The sequence below is a fragment of the Lagopus muta genome, chromosome 5 (assembly GCF_023343835.1).
Source record: "Lagopus muta isolate bLagMut1 chromosome 5, bLagMut1 primary, whole genome shotgun sequence".
NCBI classification, from domain to species: Eukaryota; Metazoa; Chordata; class Aves; order Galliformes; family Phasianidae; genus Lagopus; species Lagopus muta.
The window spans coordinates 62,987,826-63,012,564 of record NC_064437.1 but is presented as its reverse complement, the minus strand read 5'-3'; the positions used below and the strand labels follow the sequence as shown (position 1 = coordinate 63,012,564).

The 24,739-nt window shown below is 41.6% G+C and overlaps 2 protein-coding genes across 3 annotated transcripts in view; one reads left to right on the top strand and one right to left on the bottom strand.

The window, feature by feature from the left end:
• Positions 1-2,254: 2,254 nt before the first annotated feature.
• DHX32 (DEAH-box helicase 32 (putative)) lies at positions 2,255-19,746 on the top strand. The gene is made up of 11 exons (XM_048945414.1): positions 2,255-2,865; positions 4,615-4,808; positions 6,152-6,524; positions 7,187-7,432; positions 9,397-9,496; positions 9,610-9,768; positions 15,024-15,215; positions 16,397-16,546; positions 17,695-17,885; positions 18,135-18,316; positions 19,554-19,746. The coding sequence occupies exons 1-11, from the start codon at positions 2,596-2,598 to the stop codon at positions 19,744-19,746; spliced, it is 2,250 nt and encodes a 749-aa protein (XP_048801371.1). The 5' UTR covers positions 2,255-2,595.
• Positions 16,606-24,739, bottom strand: part of LOC125693438 (BRCA2 and CDKN1A interacting protein) — a 9,501-nt gene continuing 1,367 nt past the window's right edge. Inside the window, exons 4-7 of one of the 2 annotated variants that reach the window (XM_048945405.1) lie at positions 24,296-24,394; positions 23,588-23,775; positions 22,241-22,415; positions 16,606-17,341 (exon numbers count right to left, since the gene is read on the bottom strand). In XM_048945405.1, coding sequence (XP_048801362.1) covers positions 17,324-17,341; positions 22,241-22,415; positions 23,588-23,775; positions 24,296-24,394 — 480 coding nt within the window. In that variant the 3' untranslated portion in view covers positions 16,606-17,323. Of the gene's footprint in view, positions 17,342-19,992; positions 20,385-22,240; positions 22,416-23,587; positions 23,776-24,295; positions 24,395-24,739 lie in introns of those variants that run through there. The other variant, XM_048945404.1, reaches the window with a different exon arrangement.

The window sequence follows — 24,739 nt, the reverse complement described above, 5'->3', positions numbered from 1 at the left end:
TCAATGATCCCCAAGCCCAACCCAGCCCACCACACTGCACCCACTGCTCACGACCCTCAGTGCCACATCTCTGCTGTACTGGAACATCTCCAGGATGGTGACCTCACCATTCCTTGGCAGCCTGTGCCAATAAAGATGGAATGGCAGCAATCTGAAGAGACAAACAAGAAGCCCTCTCAGAAAACGGTGCAACACTCCGTGAGGAAGAAGAGACCTCACCCAACAGCAAAGCCAAAGCCAGGAGCACGCTCAGTGGCCCTGAGGACATGTGAAGTGGACCTACAGGAGATGTTCAATGAGAAGGTTCAGAGCACGTAGCACAGAGGGGCAACAGGGAGCAAGACAGAGCAGGTAGACATCCTGAGGTCACGCTCAAGAACTAGAAACACAAGCTCAGAAACTTGCTCTGGATTAAAATGGCTGAGTCTCAGCAGTGAGGCACACTGAGCAGCAATGAGCTGCTGCTTGGATGTCTGAATTCACAAAGGCAATGTTCAATCACGCCCCCAGCCCAGCCCTTGGCTGTGTTCTTTGGTCTCCTCAAATGCCAGGGATGCTGGCTGCAGAGAGCTGCTGGGCCGGTGCTACATGATGAGGCTCAAAGCGTTCCATTGGTACCTGGCTGCAGATCAGGATAAAGCTTCTCCACAGCCCATTTCAGTGCAGACAAATCATTTAAATCAGTTAACAACTTGTTCTACTAAAACCTGTGCAACCATGAGAAGAACATTAGTTCTGTTGCATCTGGGTTCCAAATAGCAAAAATTCTTCTTGAGTTGATAGCCTGTTTTTCCTCTCCATTACAGGTATGAAAAAGTAAAAACAACGAAAGAAAAGTTGAGGTAGAATCAGAAATTCAAATTTGTTCAATCATAGAATCATAGCAAAGAATGGCATGGGTTGCAAGCAACTTCAACAACCACCCAGCTCCAACTCCAGCGTGCAAAAAAATATAATTGCCCTCTTATGTTTTGAGGACAACAGACCTATACTGTAGCTGAAGAAATTAAAGAGAACACACTGCTACTGCATATGAAAAATGAGTAGCAAAAAAACGCAGGATAATAGCAATTAGCCTCTTCAATTGATGTCATTTAAGCTGTGTTATGAGGAGAAACAACCTCTAGGAATGTCCTCTGTTAGTTCCCTCAGAACATTTGCACGCTATTGACTGATTTGAACCACATTTGAGAGAGGCAGAGATCTCAACGACAGCAAGCTCAGAAGGATTTCACGCAATTTAACAGGGAAGGATGTAACAGAAAATCAAGAGCCCAAGGACCCATCAAGGTCACAGCAGGACGAGAAGCTCCATCCCCAGCTGAACATGAACCTAACTTGGTGTCGCCAAGCACAAAATGTAGACTCCTGTCACCTTCATGGGGATGGCCATCCATCAGCAGTGTCCCCACGGATGGCTCACCCGAGGCACATTGTGCAGCACAGATCACTCACCTGTCCCTCTGCCTTCCAGGGCTGCTCCTCCAGCTTGCATTTGGCTTTGGCCCCCACAGTGGGCAGTCAGTCAGCCCTCGCTGCCAGCCACGCTGAGTGCCAACAACAGCCTGTTCTGGGAGCAGCACATAACTCAACTCACTTGGGTTGAGATATTCCAGCTGCTGAACAAAGATATTTTCTCCTACTTTGTTGGTTCTCTATGCTGCTGTTGTAAAAGAACGCCTTAGCAGCACTGAACCCCAAAACAACGAAACAAGAAAAACCTGTAAGAAAAGGCAATGATTTTTACTATGTTACTTCATACAGAGAAACCTTGAGATAGGAAAAGCAGAAAAGCATCATGCTCATAGCATGCTTGTCAAGGCATTATCAATGTTGCTCAACAAAACGCTTTCCTCTGCAACTAGAAGCATTGTTTAATATTTGCGTTACGAAGCAGACAGTCAAGGGTAGGAACCTCCGTTTTGTTATTTTTGAGTGCTAAGAGTCAGAGTTACTTTACATCAGTGCTTCCCTCATCTTTCTTGAAATGTTAGAATCAGCATTTTTTTTTTTTTAATGGATTAGATACAGTTTAGATTTCTAATTACAGCCTTGCAGGACTCCCAAGCAGCGTTAATACACTCAGGGCATGAAAAGACACTTTGCTGCTTTCTAAATCAACAAACCCGAGCTGCTGGCCGTTCCCAGCAGTGCAGTGCCAGCTCCGCTCGCAGGATGAAGCCTTTGTTCTGGGATTAGCAGCACTGAGCAGCCTGGGGACAACAACAAGTCCTGTCAGTTCCATTCCCGTTATTCTGCAGCAGCAGAGATGCTGCCTGCTGCTCGTGCTACTTTAAGTGGTTGGTAAAGCACAAGAAGTGCTACTGCTAGACATCTGCTGGGTCAATCAACGCTATTTTGAAGCTTGGAGTACATTCTGAATGTTTACTTGAGGTTTGCAGTGGTACAATTGGAGAAGCTGGACCCCAAGACGGAGCATCAGGTGAACCTTTCAGCTGAAAAGCTGGGAAACACTGATCCCAAAGCAAGCAGGAATGGATTTCCCCAGGTTTACAGAGCCCGCGTGACCCATCAGTACAAAGTTCCCCCTCCACTGCTAATGTGGTTTTGCTGGGAGTGGCACACGTAAGAAAAATGGAGTTTTTAAACACTTCCCCAGAGAGCCACTGCACATCAGAATTACTTGACAGCAGCGATGGTGAGGAAGAGGAGATACTGGTGTACGGAGAAGATTTGGAGCTCAATCCTTTCGACGGCTTGCCTTACTCTTCCCGTTACTATAAGCTTATGAAGGAAAGACAAGAACTGCCAATATGGAAAGTGAGATGTGCCTTTATGGAAAGTTTGCTTCATCATCAAGTTGTGATCGTGTCGGGAGACGCAAAGACTGGAAAGAGCTCCCAGGTGAGTGTTAGGAAATGCTCTGCTGGGTTTTTAGCTTTAGAACGTTGACTACTGCACACTCCTCAGAGTTACTATTAGGTGGTAACACTATTAAATCTATTAATACTACTAGCACAGATTTTTAAACAGAAAAAGAAACACGTTCAGCTTCCTACTCACTGCTACCAGCCTTCATTTACACCAGATACACCACTACCCAGATTTATGATATGCTGGAGCCTGGTTTTGGTTGGTAGTGAACTGCTATTCCAGAAGATGCAGTCACTCAAATATAGATGCAAAAAATATATAAATGCACATGTAAATAACTTTTTGTGAGCACTTGCAAGCAATCTATGCTGACTTCTGTTGGTCCCTTACAATCTGTTTTACTCACACAATGTCATTCAGGCTTCAGGGCTGTGAAGATCAACACATTTCAGTTGATGACTGCCTAAAGCAATGTTGTAAACAAACAAATCTCCAATGACAACTTTCTATGTTCTAAACACTAAATTTCAAAACACTGAGCCCCTTCTAAACACTGACTGAGGAATGCTTGTATAAGATCCTGTCATATAAAGTTCAGAACCAAATATACAAGTACTTTATACATAATTTTCTCAAGGTTATTTGTATATCTATCAGTACATGTGCTGTAAAATTTTGCTTTGTTTGCAGAATACATCACATCTCAACTTCAAATCCTTCCAACTATACACTTTCACTGTGCTGCAGAGCACATCAGATATAACCCTCCCATGCTGAAGTTGTAGCACATTTCTACTCTCTTCAGAGAGGCCAAAGCTAAAATTCTTTAGGTCTTACTACTCAGCAATAAACCATTCCTTTGACACTGGCTGTCATTCTGTTCAGCTGGAGACTTTTTTTCCTCCTTTTTATTGACTAAACTCACCATTTGATCCTCTTTTTGTCCATGAGCACACCAAACTCTTAGCAGAAACTGTAAACTCTGCAGTATCTGTGCTGGATTCAGTGCATATTCCTACTTGGAAAGCATGGTTTTATTCTGATTAATGCTGGATCAGGAAAGGCATAGAGAAGGTTTGCAGGAAGGGCATAAGGGAAGGTGGAGTTGTCAGGGAGTTTGGGGCTGTTCTCAGGGAGGAGCTATGCCCCATGGTCCTTCTCTCACTCCAGCTAAGAGCAAATACTTTTTTGTAAGAATGCACAATTTAGAGAACTAATGGTAAAACACATCACTGGAGCCAATATCCAATAGGAGTATTCAAGTCTGCTGCCATAGTAATATATCACAGAATCATAGAATGGCCTGGGTTGAAAAGAACCACAGTGATCATCTAGTTTCAACCCCCCTGCTACGTGCAGGGTCACCATTCACCAGACCAGGCTGCTCAGAGCCTGTCTATATAAAACAACTAAGCCTGCAACTCCAGATAGCAAAGAATTTTCAAGCAAAAAACAGCCATAGAAAATGCACATAGTGCATGGGAATAGAAGTGCAATAGATAGTGCATAGAAGCCTGGGATATTTCTTGAAGCAGAGTCTTTCTCCCGTGTAATTGACTGCAAATTAGATAAAACCAACAAACTACTTCTTAACAAGTATGGGCTCTTTCAGCTGATGTTTTTCCTAAAACAAGGTTAAGATGTAACACACACGTAATCCTAGTATTTTACCAGAAATGATACTCACCTGATGCTCAGGTGGGCTCTGTTCTCCCCCACTTCTCCTTCTGCATCTCAGTCCCCATTAGAGGTGTTAAGCACTGTCCTTGCCCCCCGCAGGTCCCTCAGTGGTGTGCTGAGCACTGCCTGGCTGCTGGCTGCAGGCACGGTGCAGCTGTGTGCTCCCAGACACACGGACAGCTGGCAGTGCAGCTGGCCCTGCGTGCAGCTGATGAGATGGACGTCAACGTGGGCCACGAAGTCGGGTACTTTGTCCCCTTTGAGAGCTGCTGTACTACAGAAACCATCCTCAGGTTGGTGTGTTTCTCACCCCTAACGCAGACCCTCACTGTAGATCTACAGAGTGGTTGGGTTGGAAGGAACCTCAAGGCCCACACAGCTCCAACCCTCATGATGGAGACTGAAAATGGTGTTCTGTACTTACCTGTTGTAGAGATGTTAATGGGGGAATGCCATGCTTCACCATCTCAGCAAACTCCATATTGTTCTGCTCTTTCTTTCTCTGTCTTCTAGTTTATGAACACAGGAGTGTTCACAGTTGCAAGAGAAGTAAAGCTGGAATTTAAAAGCAACCAAAGTGTTGGCTAACTGAAAAGGATTTAAAAAAATCATGGCAAAAGAAGGGTGTATTCAGTAATGAGAAAATGCACTGAGGACTTTTAGAGGAAAATGTAAGGACATAAGAAATGTACTTAGTGTATTAAAAATAGGTAGATGATAGCAGCAGCACAGGGATTCAGATTCTGAGCCACTCTGAAAGTTCACCAGGAGTGATTTGCAAGATTCCAGCTACTTCCCAGCCACATAAGCATTTCCAGTGCAAAGCACAGCGCTCACCTCCATCAAATCAAGCTCAGCCACTTGTCCCTTTGCGTGCCCTTTCTCTTTAGGGAGACTGTGCGACCCTCACCCTACAGCATCTCGCCCTGCACCTGATGGAAAAGGAGGATGAGCCCTATTCTCATCCAACATTTACATGTCAAAACCTTGATCAAGAAGATTCAAGGTCCTATTGAGCAACACAGCAAAAATAACATCCTTGAAAAAAGTAAACAACAAGCCAACAAACCTCTGTGTAGCAGGAATAGAATCACAGAATGGCATGGGTTGGCAGGGAGCTGGAAGGTCACCTGGTCCCACCTCCCTCATCTCCATTTCCCTAAATAGTCATAGGAATAGAAGTAGGGAGGGCATTATGGTACGAATCAATCCCTCACCTTCATTCTGGCACTGCCCTGTGTGCGTGTGCGCATTACTTCATTTCCTTACCTGAAAGTACTACTTCACAGCACAAGGGTTTGTTACAGTGTGCAATATGCTTAGAAGGTTTGGAAGATGAAAAGAAAGGTAAGTTATGATCTTAGGGGGGAAATTATTTCTTCTTTTGCCTTGAGTCTTCTGTCCTTTCAACTATAATGCCATTTAGCATCACTGACTTTCACTGAGTTTTCAGACACTTAAAGAATACAGGTTGTTGAGACTGTGGTAGTCCACAAAACAGACAGTATCTGTTCTTATCAAGTCTTTCTTGTTAGAACAGAAAGAGCAAAGCTGTCCTCAAGACCCTGAATTAATTCTGTACAGTCAAACCTGAATATTTCATGAAACTTTGCAGTTTTCCATTTGTATGGCGCAGATACTGCACAGATGATATGCTGCAGAGGGAAATGATGTCTGCTCCTCTTCTGAACTCTTATGGAGTTATCATTCTGGACGATGTGCATGAAAGGACTGTTCCCACCGATGTGCTGCTTGGTGTTCTTAAACATGTCTTGAGAGCGAGACCAGCCCTGAGGCTGGTGATACTGACTGCCCCCCACATGTCCAGCAAGCTGAAGGACTTCTGCGGCAGCGTCCCCCTCATCCGGGTGGAAAATGAGCACCAGGCAGAGGTGGTATATACCTGCAGCATGCCAAAGGACCATTTTCTGTCTGCACTGAGGCTGCTCTTTGAGCTACACCACACGAAGGAGAAAGGTGACATCGTCATCTTCCTGGCATGTGAGCAAGTGAGTGATTAACTGGCTCCAGTATTTATGGTTTCAATCAAGAAATGATTCTCATCTGTGTGTTCATATAACCTACAAGTACGTTGTTGCAACCCAAGTAAGAGCTCTGCCCAAGCACCGTGTCCAGAGGCAGCCACCTATGGGGATGCAGCCACATCCACAGCTTTGGGGCCAGATGGAAAGGGGATACCAGTGGGGCACTGGAGTATCTGCTACAGAACTCCCAGGCCTGCCTGTTTGAGCAAACAGCCCTTCTCTTTAGACCTAAATCAATGTGGATGCATAAATATCCCATATGTGTGAAGTTTAGGGGCCATTTCATAGCTTCTCATCCTCACTGTTCCCACACTACACTGATGCTCATCTGTCTTCCCCTGGAGGTTGGTTTGGATATGATTAAATCTAGAGATGAGCATTCAGAAAAATGAACAGAAAAAAGACACATCTCAGGAAAAAGCACAGATATTCCCTGCTCTGTCAAATTCCCACGTGTATTTAGGATCAATTTTGGCTTTATGCTATAGTAGCTATTCTTCTAAGATTAAAACATTACAGTTTGATACGTGGTTCAAGTTTATTTTAGAAATGAGTGCTTTATAACTAAACAATATTTATTTTTCATATTAATGAGTAAAATACTAAATCATTTCTCCTGATTACAGGACATTGAGAAAGCCTCCCAAATGATCAGACAGGAACAGTCTAATTCAAATCCTGACCTCGGAGAGCTCATCCCAGTTCCTTTATACCCCACAAGAAATGACTTAATTCCCAAACCAAAGCAAGACAAACAGAAATGCTACCAGAAATACAGAAGAAAAGTGCTGCTTACCACAAGCTTTGGAGAATCTTTGATTCAGATTAAGAACATAACCTTTGTCATCGACGTTGGTGTGGAAAGAAGAAAGGTTGGTAACATTAAACAAAACCAGGATGCCCAAAACGAGCCGTGTAACAAAGGGAAAGGTACAGATTGGTGCAAGCAGCTTCTAAGGAATCACATATTTTTCCATGCTCTCGTAAGCCAGATTCTATAATATTTTTCATGTTTCAATTATCACGAATAACTTTGATAGACATCAGTGTGTCTTCAGTATCTTACGCATGGAGCAAAATATCGTCATTTCTTGGCTACCTGTTGGTTTAGGAGATTAACCCCACTCCCTGTTTCATTAATTCCTGCACCAGCAGTGTAATGCCACAGATCACATAACACAGAAGGATGCTCAGACAGAACCATGCGTTTTTAAAGCTGCCTCTGCTCCTTTGGCATATCTGCTTCCCTCCAAGCATCTCAAAATGCTGCAATTCACTGTATGAATGAATTCATTCTGCATCCTCGGTTCTTGTTTTCCACCCTATTCCAAGAAGAAATGGTGCAGCTGCAAAACTGCAGTTTATTTATTTTGTTTATAAAAAACTGACATTGAGTCCTAAAGAACGACCAACTATGCAGGGATAAATCACTTTGCGTGTTGGAAAGCTGCACGTTGGCTTCATGGCTGCACTAACACGTCCTACTGTGCAAAAGGGTTATCCCACTAACAGGCCAAAGGAACAAGATCAGGTATCTTCAAATAATCCACTACTCAATCACCCAAACTGAATTTAAGTGTTCTTACCATTTTCAAGCAGGGACTGTTAATTCTGACAAGCCTTGAGGGTTATTTCAGGCTGAAGCTCGGGAACTAACACCACCCTCTCATTATCACTGCAAAAAAAGCAAGTCTAACACTGTCATTTTAAAGTTTCTCATTTGGGGGTTGTAAAATAACTCAGCCTTAAGTCAAGGGGAAAAGAAAAAATAGTGCTGCCTCCGTAGGAAAGGAACAAAGGCTGAAATGCAGTTTTCAATTAGGATGTGCATAACAGAGTCATTTCTGAAACTACAGCTGTTGTTCCAGGTGATGACTGAAACTAATCTCACTTACACTTCAGTCTGAAGCCTGAAGCAGAAGCCAGAGCTTGGGATGGGAACAAATCAGTTTCAGCACAGCCCTGACGGCTGTCACATCGCCTTTATTAATTACACCATTTTTACCCCTTCAACTCAATTACTTTGTCATAACAGCAGAAGCTCAGTCCTCTAATATTCATTTCTCAGCAAATCAAGTGTACATTCAATCCACTCGGCTGGAAGTCAGCTCAGTGCAGGCAAGGTTTCGTGCAGAAGGAATTCCCACTGAAGTCTGGCAGGTGGGATATATAATGAATATACCCAGATTTGTCCATTGTACTGAAACACATTTTCTCTTTTTGATTAAAATTCTGCTTAAAGCAGACAAGATCAGATTAGATGACTTGATTAGAAAACTGCCCTATCCAGCCATTACCTGTATGGAAGCTTCTGGCCATCACCTGGTGGCTGGCAAAGTGATGGAATGGGCTCCTTGGTTGCATCAAAACAAAAGAACAAAAGCAACAAGGGGAAAAAATAGAATGGGCCTTGTTTGTGTTGATGACAGTCCCTGTGTCCTGAGCTTCAGCATAAAGACAAAACCCTGGAATTATGGTGCAGAACGTTACCAGATAGAGCGGGGATTCTGTCACCGGAAGAAATAAATAAGCTTTTCTGATGCTTTTCTTGGTGATACCATTAGATCTATGCCTTATGCTTCAGTAGGGTACATTTCTTTAGAAACAACACTTATCTTAAGATTACATCCACAGAGCGACTGCAAAACTTCAGCATCTCTCAATTTATCAGAGTGCAGACTGTTCTTATTTCCATGCTGGTGAAATATGCACTATAAGGAGAAATAGGACTGTTACTACACATTGTGTACAATAACCTAGACAAAAATTCGGTACAGACCATTACTACATTTGTAGTCCTCACTCATCTGATGCTCACTGTCTCTTTCATTTAAAGGTGTACAACCCTAGAATCAGAGCAGACTCCGTTACAACACAGCCAATCAGCAAAGCCCAAGCAGAGATGCACAAACAAATGCTGAGCACGTCTCCATCAGGTACAGTTATCAGCACAGCATTCCAACCCAGCAGCCTAAACCATTCATAGAATTAATGGGACAATGCTAGAAATGGAAAAGAAAAACATAACGTTCCTAAAAATTTTTTCCAGGAAAACTCTTCTGTTTGTATCCTGAAGAATTTACATACAAAGAAATGAAACCAGATTTCCCAGCCAAAATACAGGAATCCAACCTAACCAGCATGGTTCTCTTCCTGAAGAGGATGGATATAGCTGGCTTCAGACACTGTGAATTCCTAAGCAGGCCAGGTAACGATGCACTGATTTTCCATATAGGTTACATGACCTTTCTGGTTATTTCAGGATTAATTTTGCCCTGTTATTCACAGTACATTTCTTATTGAAGTACTTGCAATATCCCTGCCACTGCTTTTACCATTTACTGCTGGGATGGTTCATAGTGCAATAGCTGCCCTTTGTAAAACACTTCCTAGAATGAACCACGTGCTCTGAAAAAGATCATAATGTATCTGAATGGAATCTGGATTTTCTGTTTTCTTTAAATCAAAATTCCAAGCACCTTCTCACCTAGGTTTCACGCTGTTTTCCTGAAGCCCACAGACAAAATTTGTGTCCCATTGTGCAAGTCATCACACAGACACCAAACAAAATACATTCCTTTAATCAAGGGTTTACAACCCAAATAAACCACCGCTACCTCAGGGATGCACGTAGAGGAAATGAGTCTTTGCCCTGCAGCATCCCCCACCGCAAATTTCCAATGAGCCATTGCTTAAGGACATTCCTTGGGTTTATTTCATCAGTAAACTTCCAATACTAGACAGGAAACGCTCAGTTTTGAGGCAAGACTGCAAGGAAAGTTGTTGCTGATTTTCTGTTTTATTTCACTGGCTTCACATTTGGGGTCCTTTTCCCATAGAAGGGTATTTTCCATTCTGACCTACTGATATAATTGATTTGGGGATCACGCGACCTGTTGCTTTTTCATTTACGATGATTTTCTCATGCCAATAGGAATTCCTAAACTGTTCTCCTCTTCCCCATGTACACTTGGAATTAGAACCGCTGCATGTCCTTCATATGTTGTGCACCCTAATTAATCACAGCAAAGCTTAATTCCCAGCACTGGGCATAGTGCTACACTGTAAGTGGAATTCTTAATTGGATTTTTTTCAGCTTCTCTGTTTTGAGAGGGAAACTTATGCATGAGAAGACTATGCTGTAAGGATATTTGCAAGGAGATTCAGCTGTTTGATGACAGCAGCTGGCACAACTCAAGTAAATGCCATGCACCTGTGGTCTATAAATTGCAAGGGACTTTTGCAGAAAAGGTGAAGGGAACGGCCACCAGAGATGGAAAGTATGCTTTCTGGTGCAACAGCTTTTAGCTTCCCCAGAAAGCTTTGTTATCTTTGCAGGAGATCATTGGGGTTCATAGAAGCCAATGGATTTTACTAGCTTGCCCACCCTCAGCTAAAAATGGCATAAGATCAACTGGAAAAACACAACAAACAAGAAGGCAGGGCAGTATTTCAGCACCCTCTTATTTGTCTCAGCTGAGCCAAGTTCAGAGCAACAGGTACTAAGGCAGACTAGCCATCCTACTGCTCCCCAGCATGGTTTGTCCTGAAGTTGACTACTCTATGGCTCTTTAAAGCTTCAGTTTCCTTCATGCATGTGATTTACCTTTCAGGAAAGGGAGCAAATGCATTGCAGCCATTCACTCACACAGAGAATCAACAGAAGACAAGTTTCCCATGCACCATTCCTGTTCAGTCAACCTACTCAAGTTTTGTTTGCAACAGAGGTGGGAGGAGAGAGGTGGAATCCTGTTAATCCAGGGTAAATTTTTCCTCACCCAAGTGATGCTTTCACTGAGGCAAAATAGTAACGTACAGCCACGAACTGGTGAACAGAAAAAATCAAAAATACACTGAAATCCAGTTTTAGAACAGTGAAAAATAGAAAAATTAACAATATGCACAAAGAATTTAAAGAGAAGCACTTCTTCAGTCCATTCCCTGCACGTGGAGCAGAAACACAGAGCAGATAAGCAAAGAAAAGACATCAGTAAAACATTTTATTCCTGTTCAACAGCAACGTGCACAGGATTTTATTTTTTTTTCCTGCTCTTCCAGGAAAAATAAAAGCTGGGATTAACTCTGACTCATTACTGCATTATGAGAGCAACAAACATGTCAGGCTTACAGCTGCTGCGTTTAATTCATGCTATAACTGAGATGAGCAAATGCAGCAGGCTCGTTACCCTTTTTAGGATTCATGAGCCATACGAAAACGTATCTGGCAGTGCAGTTCTGAAGTGCATTACATGAGTTCCTGTGCCACTGTAATAGTGATGCCCGTAGATTTTTATCAGTTAATGAGATCTAACTGATTATGGCATTATATAATGGGAGAGAATAACTTTCTTCCTATAGATGGCTGCAATATTACGTGTTTTCCCACGTAACTGGAAAAACCTTATTGAAACTATGGAAATCAATATACAAATCAAAAGGCTAAGCCACTTTCATATGAAATGTGTTCAAGAAACATTCAGACGTGGTACTGAAGGATATGGTTCAGTGGGGCAGTATTGGTGGTAGGTGGACAGTTGGACTGGATGATGATCTTGGAGGCCTTTTCCAACCTTGGCAATTCCATGAAATCAAGGTGAAAGCAGTTTGCAGTTTCCACATTAGCACAGCATCATCAGCAATTTTCACATTAGAATACTTGATGGTATGGATGCCTTGGCATTTGAGAGCTGTGCTATTATAACCCCTACAAGGTACTCCTAGAATATTCATAATACCAAGCATTGTGTAAGTGCGGCTAACTTCATCTTGTTTCAGAGACAAGATTGTTGTTTTTATTAGACAAAGCCTAACACAGTTTTTAAAGACAAACCATGAAGGTTAGGAGGGCACTTAGTGGCAGATTTATACCCTCAGTTCAGTTCTTCATTCTTTGATGCTTTAATTTCTGCATTTAATTGATTAAATAGCATTATACATTGAATAATGAAAAGCTGGTTGGTCCCTGTGCTGACTGTCCTGCAGGGACCATCGCCAGCTCATGTGTTGGGACGTAAAGAGCAGAAAGGTAACTGGGATTCCTACAAGCTATGAGATTGGAAAAGGGATTTTAATGACCAATTATAACGCAAAGAAAACTGCTATAGAATTGATAGCCTATGAGTTTCTTTGTCTGAGCTCCAACTATCTACTATCCCAGCATCCATTTCAGCTTTAACTTCCTAACAGTTACTTCTCTGCAAATAAAGGTCTATCAAGAAACCTATAATGCAATGGAAAGTACAGCAACATTAGCAGAATAGCACAATCCTAGGCTGCAAACGAGAACAAGTCCCAGTGCAGCAGCCACAAACACAGAAACAAAGGAAGAAAAACTGCTTACCTTTAGAAGACCTCAGATACCCAGGGAACTCTAGATAGATACCCTCACCTCCACTGCCAGCCCTTAAATGAGGTCTGGGAACAGGTGGATCCTGGCTCCAGCCCTTCCAATCACTCAGGGTCATTGCATGCACCTGAGCTCTCTTGGGTTGGCCCTGCCTTCCACCAGGTGCTTAATCACTGTTTCAGGCCATGACAGAGCGTTTCCACTACAAAACCCTACCTTAAATCCTCTTAAGTACTGATTCATTCTTTGTAGAACTTTGGGCAAATTGCTAAATCAGCCATCCTGCTGCATCAAGAGTAATACTTGTGTATTCATTTTATCACGCAGTAAGGCCTTCAGGTTCCAACCTGCAGGGTGAGATACAGCAAAGGCAAAAGCTGTAGCTGCCTTTAGAAACAACTCTGCTCATGTTGAAGTTGTGAAAAGCCTGAGGCACCGAGACCATCGGTTACATTCGGCTTGGAACCCTGCATGAACAATTCCAATGCTATCAATAACATTCAGCTTCTTATTTGCTGTATAAGTCCAGGTATGACAAGGAACGGCTGCATAATTAAACAAAACGAGCCCAGATTCCCTGAGACAAGCCCTGAGCAATCCAACCTCAAGCAGCCAAAGAACAAAGGCAAGGGAGAGAAAACATGGGATAAGGAAACACCTTTCTGTCTTGCAGGGGTGGGCAGCTGCTCATGTGCTGGCTCAGCAAAGGCAGCAGCTGGGGAAACCCCTCTGTTGGCCTCGATGGCAGCAGCAGTCCTAAAAACAGGTCTTGCTGCTCTAAAGCCATTAAAAGACAATGCAGGCATCCATTCTTTAAAGGACGACTCTCCATATTTAAGCATTTGTACTGATTTTATTTATTGAGCTTGTATTTTGTGAAACTACACATCAAAGCATGAGGAACTTTCAGGCAAGCTTTTGCTGCCTTTATGAAGATTTTTAATTGATTGAGCTTGTGTCTCAAAATGCAGACTAAGCTCTGCTCCCTTCTGTGCTTTATTACTGTTCCTTCACCTGCTTTATCTACCTTTATTATCTTGGCCTTTCTAGCACAATAAAACCCAGGAGTCACTTTATTTATTCTTAAAACACTGATAGCAAAATTGGGAAGTAATTTGTGCTTACACATCTCAAGGCAGCTAATTCTTGGGCATAAAAATGTAAATTACTGATGCTATCAGGGGATCGAAATTGACCTCCGGGTAACTGTATACTTCATAACCTATGGCACAAATTGCATTGTTGACTTCTGGAAATTAGTTTCCCATGATTTCCTTGTAATTACTCCATGTGTGAATGATGGCTTTAATCTCCCTGTATTTTCAGTCACTGATAACTGTTTTCTGCCACTTATTGTGCATCAGATGTAAGGTAACTTTTCATTTCTTTAAACATCCCAAGTATTTTGTTCTTGGATGCTCCAGGTAAGGGATCACCTCTGTCAAACTGATCATTTTTTGCCACTAATCTTCAGTGGGACTGGAGCTCAACTTCACAAATCTGTAGGAAAAGACCAAACAGCTCTTCAGCTGGAGCAATGGGAAAGAATCTGCAGCAATAGAAGAGGGGAGCTGTAAATCAAACCAAACCAGCATAAATAATACTGAAATTTACTACTGTAAGATCTGTAATAGAAATCTACCTCTAAAAAGAGCTAGGAGCCATGAGTCACACTGCCTGAGTGCCCACATATCCACCAAAGCCTCTGATGCTCCAGCAATTACTTTTTGGAGGTTTGGCAATTTCTGCTTGGCTCTCAGGCTCACTTTCTCATCCCTAAACCACTCCAGGAAAATCAGATATTCCAAACACCTGCAAATTCTGCCCAACCATTACAAACACCACACACAGAAGAAATGTGTCTTCTCTGAGCAATTTTGGACTATTTGCAAAACATCAGTCAGTATTGACTTTTGATAGAAACTGCTCTGATAGACAAAAGATGAAGCTATGTCCGGCCCTATAATCATTACCCACTATCAAATGACAGAGATTGTGTTCTAGGAGATGAACTGAAACATTATAATGAGAAATAAAGCTTTCCATAAGAAATATACAACTGAAATAATATTTAATCCATTCTCAAGAATTTGAATTATCTTTCCTTTTTTTATTAGCTCCTGAAAGCCTGATGCAAGCCTTAGAGGACCTTGATTACCTAGCAGCCCTGGATAACGACGGAAACCTCTCTGAATTTGGAATCATTATGTCAGAATTTCCCCTGGATCCACAGCTGTCAAAATCAATTCTGGCTTCTTGTGAATTTGAGTGCGTTGATGAAATGCTCACCATCGCAGCCATGGTAACAGGTACTCCCAACTCATGTCTTGCTGCATGGCCTCTGCCACCTCCAAATCCTCAGACTCTTCCCAAGGCTGCTCACAGGGGCAGCCCAAAGGCAAACTTGTGTTATTCATATTCTACTTTTTCACCTGAATGAGCATCTTTGGCTGTTTAAGTCCAGAATTTGAGCATACAATGAAGCACAAGTGACAGACTTGTCAGTAGCACTCCACTTCCACACTTCAGATGTTCCATTAGCTTCCAACCTTGTCATAGAATCACAGAACAGCCTGGGTTGCAAAGGACCACAATGCTCTTCCAGTTCCAACCCCCTGCTGTGTGCAGGTCGCCAGCCAGCAGCCCAGGCTGCCCAGAGCCACATCCAGCCTGGCCTTGAATGCCTGCAGGGATGGGGCATCCACAGCCTCCTTGGGCAACCTGCTCCAGAAAGCATACACACAACGTTCCTTCAAAACAAACTTTATCTCATTACATTCACACACATTTGTTACAGACTGGAGCTGTAAATTAGGGGGATTTTCTAATTGTAAACAGTATTGAACTGTTGACTCTGCCCACAGTGAATATCCTTGGCATAGAAAGTGGAGCAAAGCCTTAAGCAGCAAGGAAATCATGAATGTACAGGAAACCAAGCTGCGCTAATCCATCTCCTTACAGCACAAACTGTTTTTATGCTCCAGATGGTTTGATTCTTAGTGAGCAGGCCTTAACATGATAGTTTTGAAGTAAATAAAACAAGCACCAATGGCTGAGCATAGGCACATTTTAGTTTTTGAAAAGCTCAACCATCTCAAAAGATGCAGTTAGGTAGCACAGTATCACAACAGAAGTAGAACTTTAGCACATAAGGGTACACCTCAGGCATTTTCTAAGTACATTTACTTCTTTTCTAAGTTAAACCACACACTTGGAATGTGGACAGATTGGACCAGGCTATTACAAAGCATTTTTGGCACCAGTGTGGGAGAAGGCTGCTCACTTTTGGTGCTCATAGTGAAGATTTACTAAACAAGAGATTGAAGGAAAAGCCACATAAATATGATTGCAGTGTATTCAGTTCAGCAGTAATCCAATACAGGAAACTGAGAAAAAGAAACACAAACACCAGTGCAGTTACTGCTAGAGGGTCTTGTTGGTGCATGAATTTTAGTAACCATTGGCTTCTGTGCTGTTTTTTTTGCCTAAGCTCCTAATTGCTTCCTGCACGCACCTTCTGGAACTGAAGAGATTGCTCTTACCTGCTGGAGAAACTTCTCACACCCAGCAGGAGATCACTTCACTCTTATCAATGTCTTCAATGCCTTCAGGGAAGCCAGCACAAACTCCGCAGGCCAGTGTAAGTGCACCCATTTCAGACCAAACAAAGCACACTGGTAACATGTTTATGGTGTTGTTTTTTTTTTTTAATGGAACAGTCATTGTTGGCCTTTGATTCATGAGCACTTTTTGAATGATTCTTTTTAGAACTGTCAATTTGCAAGAAGAGTCACCTAAGATAGCTGCCACTGCAAATACAACACTGGTTTATTAAATAATTACAAGTAACTGAGGAGGACAGCCTACCTTACCCAACATGGATATGTAAGCAGCTGACTACACTTGTCATTTAAGTGCCACTGTACAAAACCAGAAAGATGCTTCCTCCTCCAAGTGCACATAACCCAGGTTTAAGGCGTGACATGACACAAACACAGCCTAACAATCACTAGGCTTTATAGCTCACGAATAAAGGCTAAAGGGAAGAAAAGTACAGCAGACAGGCTGTCTTCAGAACATTCACCTGTGCTCATGCATCTTGGTCAGGTTCACTCAACTTAGAATGGTAGATTTGTGTATACTAAATAAAAACTAAAGATAACAGGACCCATATTGTCAGGCCAGTTCATCTAAAAACTGTCTGTAAACGATGGAAAATGCTTAAAAACAAACAAAAAAAAGAAAGAAAAGGTTGCCAGGGACTCTTCAAGAAGGAAGTACAGCTTCTCTGCTCACAGTGCCTCTGTGATGCAAGGCGTGGGACTGCTCCGTGTTCAGTAATGCTGAATGCTGGAAAGGTCCAAGAGAAACTGTGCTTTAACAGCATATGATGATGGGCAGCACTACCAGTCTGATTTCAGTTCTGTGTCCTGGCCTGAAACCAGAAAAACAGAAAATACAGTTGCTACTCATTCTGTGCAGAACTATTACTTTTCACAGACCAAGTAAGGGACTTTAATGTCTTGACTCAGAAAGATAGTTAAAATCTGATATTACGTCAGGATACCATGTGTTGCCCACTCACTTCACAAACAAGAGCAATGAGCCTAAGTGGTTCAGATGGCTTTTGATAACAGCATTTTGGACGGCTCTGACAGAGCCACGTGCTCCAAAATGCTTTTAATCTATTGCACCGGTCAATGAGCATCTTACAGAGCAACCTCCCTGTGAGCAGCACCTACCACGACTGTGCTTTAAGGCAAAACACTCTTCTTCTTCCCTCCACAGACTGCAGTAACGAAAAATGGTGCCGTAATTATTTTCTAAGCTGTTCTGCACTGAGAATGGCAGAAATCATCAGAGCTGAACTAGTAGAGATCATGAAGCGCATTGAACTCCCCATTTCAGAACCGGACTTCGGATCACCTGCAAATACACTGAGCATTAAGAAAGCTCTCTTATCTGGTTACTTTATGCAAGTAAGGAAATGCACCTTTATCTTTCTGCGTTGTTAACTCGTAATACAACTGTTAGCTCATGTAGAATCATTTCACAGAACTATCTGATGCAGACATATTCCCTTCAAATACACAGACTGACGTTTCCTCAGCAGTCCCTGGCTTCCCACAGAAATTTGGCTCTCCCCGTGCAACTATCTGAACACAAGCTTAATTTCTATGCATCCTGTACATTCAGTTAAGTAATGGAGAACCCCTTTTTCTTTTCAGATTGCTCGTGATGTAGACGGCTCTGGTAACTACTTAATGCTAACACACAGACAAGTAGCCCAGCTTCATCCTTTTTCATCATATTATAACACAAGGAGGAGTCCTGAGTGGGTTTTATTCCACGAGTTCAGTATCTCAGAAGACAATTCCATCAGAGTGGTCTCTGAAATATCACCCCATCTGTAAGTTAACTAAGGTGAAACCATTTCTTCACTCATCTCTCCACTAGCAAAGCAGTAAGTCATAAACAGGGTAAGGGAGCAAGTGCATATTGAGAGCAATGCTTGGAGAAGCCAACTTGTGTCTTCTCCTCTCCCTTTCCCTTGTTTTAAAAACATCTCTCTCCTGGTACTGCTGAGAAATCATCCCTTGCACAACTGATTCTCTCTGAGAAAGGGTATTAAGAATGAAGTAACATTTTAAATTGGGATAAGAGAGAAGAACAATCTTCATACCTAGTCAGGCAGGAGGAGTTGGCATCACTGAAGTGGTAAAGAAAGTGGTGCTTGTCTTCATACAAACCAGTAAACATAAGTGAATAAACTTTCTTTGTTGCCAGTACTCTTCTGTCACTGCTTATCATTGCTTCATTCCCCTGCTTTTATTCAGAGCACTACTGCATTAGAGCTCAAAGTTACTAAAAGGAAGGAAGAACTGCACTCCTCCCCATCCTCACTACCCTTTTACTGCAAAATAAAACCTTTCTTAATCAGCCTTTTGTTTTTCCTAAAGTGAGCCAATCTGTTGAGGCACTGAGTCTCAATGTCTGCTACTGTAACTGTTAGCAATAAATCCATTAAAAAGCACCATACAAGATGCAGCAGTTTCTTAAAAGGTAAAACAGAGCAAAAATCAAGCAGAAGTTAACACATTTGTGTACTTTCAGATTAGTTTAGTTGGGAAGTTCTGTTCCCTGAAAGCTATTTTCCAGCAAATCTTCTTTCAGCCACATTAACACCCAGACAGCCAAATCATTCCATACTAAGTGCTTACAAATTCAGAACAAGTCTTTCATCTGCAAAAACCTATTTGTACTGACAACATCCATTCCACTGTCCTTCCTATTCTATTCCTAATGCTTATAAAGAAAGCCTTTTTCAAACCAAAAACACGTTCAAATCCAGAAAAATTACTACTTAATGCAATCTGCAGCACTGGGAACTGAACTACAAGTAGTTCACCCCTAATACAATACGAGGACAACAGGTCCACCAACCCTGCTGAAAACATAAATCACTACTACATGTTGTAGACAGTTGTTGGTTTTGAGTTGAAATGTCCATTTTGTAGCTGTATACTGCATGCCACTGGTCTTGTTTTTGATACGAGCCTGATAAAAGCTAGACAAAGATTTCAAAATGCAATTAAAAACTCAGTGCAATTAAAAACTAATAATGTTTTCTCTTACTTCCTCAACAGGTTTGTGGAGCTGGCACCTCAGTATTATTTTAGCAATCTTCCTCCTAGTGAAAGTAAGGATATTCTGCAGGAAGTGATTGATCACCTGTCACCTGTTTCAGCCATCAAGGAGAAACAGAGAACTAACAGTGACAACAAAGAAAATGAAAAACACCCCCAAACTCCCACTGAGCAGAGATGTATTATTCAGTGATTTTAGATTGAAATATCATATATTTGATATGATAAATATCATAATATTTGAAATATGAATAGAAACAGTAGATGCTGTATGCATTCCCACCTTAACTCAGGTAATTATTTTGAACTTCCAGAATAAATATTTTTTACTGGAAGCAGCAGAAAAGCAGCACTTTCATTAACAAAAGAAGTCACAAGCATTTCTTTTTTGTAATGTAAGAACAGTTAAAAACATATGGACTAATTCTTCAAGTTTTCTTGTAACACTGGATTTTTATTGACTGCTTAACGATGATACCAAAGTATGCTAAGATACAATATATTAAAACAGTCATTTGATAGATATTTTGAGTCATCTGCTTGTCTTTTAAGTGCACAGAGGAAGCTTTGAGCAGGACAAAACCATCAACTCCATGGTAGTCTTCTGAAAACATACAGCACTGCATGTCTGCTTTAGAAAAAAGCCGTTTAAGGGAAAGTTCATAATGAGAGACAGTCTTTGAGTTTATCCATAATTACGTTCATTCTATCAGCTGGAACTACCATGACAGTCCGCCAAGGTTTCATTGGTACATCATCAAAGGACCATCTGCCACCCAAACAGCTGTCACTTTCCTCTTGCACAGAGTAGCTGAACTTCAGAAGAGCGTTCTAAGCAACAGAAATAAATGCATGAGGATTAAGCATTCTGAACAGCATAAAGATCATACATAATCTAAACAAAACAAGGACAGCGGAATCTTGCTAGGAAGAAAGTTATTTCCATAGAATCACAGAATGGCCTGGGTTGCAAAGGATCACAGTGCTCATCCAGTTCCAACCCCCTGCTGTGTGCAGGTCGCCAACCAGCAGCCCAGGCTGCCCAGAGCCACATCCAGCCTGGCCTTGAATGCCTGCAGGGATGGGGCATCCACAACCTACTCAGCAAAATTTCCTTCCATACCACAGGCCCACCAAAACAACCTACTATTAAAAACACCAAGAATTACGTTCCTTAAACTATTTGCTTTCCATCTGATTTATAAAATTCACATGAAATACTAAAATCATTGCCACTGTTACAGCTTAAAGACATCAGAATAAAATGCAAAAAAGAAAAACCAGTGCCCCTCTGACTCGTTTTGAAACAGCACCGCATTTCGTGTTACCGCATTACGAAATGCTGACCTCTAGAAGCCCCTGTGCCTGGTGGTGTTAGTCAGTAGAGTTACAAGTTTCACTCTAGAATTAGAGCAAACCTGTTGATGCTTCTTCAACTAAGCTGGAGCCCGTAATGTTTATTATTTATCTTTTCACTGACATCCACTACATACAGATAGAACAGTCGCTTTTTATTGGACAAAATGCTTGGTGGACAGGAAAAATTTGCTTAAGAAATGTTTCTAGCTCTCACATGAGCCAGTTTAAAAAACGTGAGCTGAACTCTTAAGTATAAAAAATAACATCTTCCCTTTGTAGAGAAAGTTAAGTACCTGTCTCTCTGTAGGTTTGCTATTTACTAGCAGCATCTCCAGTCTGCAAATGGAATTTTGGAAAAACCATCAAATTAGTTGAGTGGCTTTGCTGAAGAACACACAGTTTGAGCAATGGAGGCCCTAAACCTTCAAACAGCTCCAGATCTATTCTAAAAGAACTTCCATTCAGCTGCCTCAATAACATTTTAAGGACCAGAATGAAGCACAGCCAATTGACAAGTTCAAGAAGGCAACAGCCCTGGCTGGCTGCCCTGCTGGACAAGAGTTGATTTCCTTCCTACCACTTGGTATGGTTCTGTGTTTCGGATGACAATAACACTGATAAGACACTGATGGTTTATTTGCTGCTGAGCAGTGCTTACACTAAGTTTAGAACTTTTCAGGTTCTCACACCAACTTACCAGCAAGGAGGTGGGGTGCTCCCAACCCTTCCCCACCGCACTGAGGAAGGTATGCAAACAGCTCTGAGGCACTGAGCTGCCCACTGGGTTGAACCACAGTAGCATCTCCATGCCTGAATTGGCTCTCAGTGTCTGCCTTGCTGCACTTAATACCATTTTATGGCAATCTAATTAACGTTCTGTGTGAGTGGAGAGGACATACAATGCAACACTAATTTATTTAGGACGTATACATTATTAAGTTCAGAAACTCACTTCATCTAATATCTTTCACTGGAACGGGCTGCCCATGAAGATGGTGGAGCTGCGATCCTTGAAGCTGTTTAAGAGCTGTGCAGATGTGGCACTTAAGGATACAGTTTAGTGGTGGACTTGGTAGCATTAACTCAAGTCCAACTAATAGCTGGACTTGATCTTTTCCAACCACAGTGATTTTGTTCCTGCATCTACCTCTCAATGGTTCACAAAAGGAGTTGTGTTCAATACAAGCAAGCTTTTTCTTAATAAGACGGACTTAATTAAAGATATGCAGCTATCCCTGCAAAAATACCCCTTGAAGTTTAGGTGAAACACCTTTTTGAGTGCTGCAATGAAAACAAACATCTCAAATTAATAGAACTGTGTATGTTACCTCATAAAAGAACTCCTCCTCTGCATTTGCAAACATTAATTCCTCCTTTTGCCGATTTCTCCCTTCCTTCTTCTTAGAATTCTTTGTGGCTTCTGTAAAGGTCTTGCTGATAAGAAGGTAATAGTGACACTTTCCACAAGGTTTGTTTGTTCTCTGTGCCTCCTTTAATTCTTTCCTGAAGAGAAATAGATGTTCATATGTTCCATTTAATCACATGTCCACATACACAATTAAAAGCCTCAGCAAGTGTAAATCTCATATAGGTTTAGTAGGCACATTTGTGCTACACCCTATTTGTTTTCTGGTGATTTAAAATACAAATTTTGCATTCCCAGTACTTAAACACACTACTTGCACTCTTGAACAGTAAAAATAAGGATGTCTTTTCCTCTGCCAACTCTCTTCTCCAGAATCTTGCTCATGGCAAACAAAAAAAGCCTGTCAAAGTGCAGCTGTCCTGGAAACAAATCAGATGATCACTTTCACACGGAGCTATTACTGAACAGACAGAAGATACACTTGCCCACTCTTGTGTTAAATGAGTTGCCACTGCAATGCTCCAAAAACATTAAGAGGCTGAGACCCGAATTTGGGTTGTGATAGCTGCATTCTAGCACTAAATGTCAAAGTCAGGCCTTGAAGTACTTGATTTGAAAGAAGTCTCTTGAATCATCTCCATCCAATCACTGCAGCTCTGTAACCAACACAATCTCCTGGTTTCCAGTGTGGCATTAAACTAGCATAACATCATGAACATCATATAATCAATTCCTTTACTTACTGCCATCCCATCTATGATGTAAATCCATGAATCCAGAAGAGATCAGCTAGCCCCTGATCTACTTCACTTCTTTATCTGGAACTTAACAAAACACTGCATATGGTTTTCATGGGCCTGAACTCATCAACCTTAAAAGCCCATCCCTCAAGCCAAATTTTCCATTCCTGAGCCAGACATTAACATATAAGCAGAAATATCCCAGTTGCTTAACACAAGCTTGCTATTAAAAAAAATTACTTTTCCTAGGTGAAAATGAAAATAGACTGTAATACAAAGTTAAACTATAATATAGCTACTTCTTTAGAAAAAAATCAGCTAACAGTATTATAGCACATATTTCTAAGAGTATAGTTTGAAAGCCCAAGGGTACTTAAAAAAATTACAGAAACCACAGACTTTATAGATGAAAATCATCACTTTGTTTTTATGTCTTTCTTGGAGTATCAGCTCTCTTAACGCAGTGCTATATAAGAATTCTGAAAAGATATGAAGCAAAAAGTACTGTTCAACTTCACGTTAAACATGAAATAAAACATCAAATAAAACACAATGAGAACTCCACTTACTGGAGCTGCTGGTGCATGGGCAAAGCAATTTGTGGTGGCACATTAATGAATCTTTCACTCAGAAGCAGACCCACAGGCTTAGTATCATCTTTCAGGAGCTTATCCAGCTGCTCAACTACATGCTGTTCACAGCTCTTCTCACACCGACTCAGAATCAGCTCTTTGATTTGTTCAGCACACTGTGTACCCTAGAATCAAAAGGTATGCTTCCTTTGCATTACACAACAATTATTTACACAGGAAAATCGTCAAAGTGAACTTCAAGGGAGCATCCAAGAGTCTTACAGACAATTTCCTTAAGAGGTCCCTAAAGCACTGTATGATTCCTCTGCTATTTATCAGCCCCGAATCTGAGAGCAAACAAAAGTCCTTAACTGACAGGAATGCAGTTATGACACCAGGACATTTAACAGCAAAATTCAAAAGCTGCTCAAGATGGAAGTGCAGAAATGCAGGAGGCTGACAGCTCAGCTGCCCTGGAAATACTTGTCAGACCAGCCCCAATTCTCTGTTTCAATCCTCTGACCTTCAGCAAGTTATGCAGGACTGGATGCAAAAGCAAATTAAGTGATGCAGAACTTCTGAGACCATAATCCTCCATGGCAGAATTCAGAATCCTGATCCAACTATCTCAGCATGCTGTTCCAGGCAGAAAAGCAGAACATAGGCACACTTACATCTGCCTACAAGTTAATCAGGAATACCAACCTTCCTTTCAGTTAAGTTTAAGAAGCTTATAAAACCAAAGACTTCATCATCATCATCATCATCATCATCATCACTGCTGTCTTCTTGGATTTCTGCTTGCTGTTTGATGAAAGAAAGAGAAATGATTCATACTGACATTCCATTTTCACTCCTTGCACCAAAATATGTTGTGTTTTGTTTTGTTCTTTTTTTCAGAAGATGCTCTTCAGATGACGACTATGTAGGCAACCTGTGTCAACACACAACCTACAAATTCTGGTTATGGTTATGAGAGTGCTACAGCACTGAATGGCTTGATGCACTTAGAGCCAGGTGTATACAGAACCAGGCCACGTACCTTCTACAGCACTATCTTTTCAATGGCATTAACATTTGAGTGTTGCATTTAATAAGCAGTATCTTTGTACAAAGGATGGCACTATCTTATGCATAACCAATTTTCTT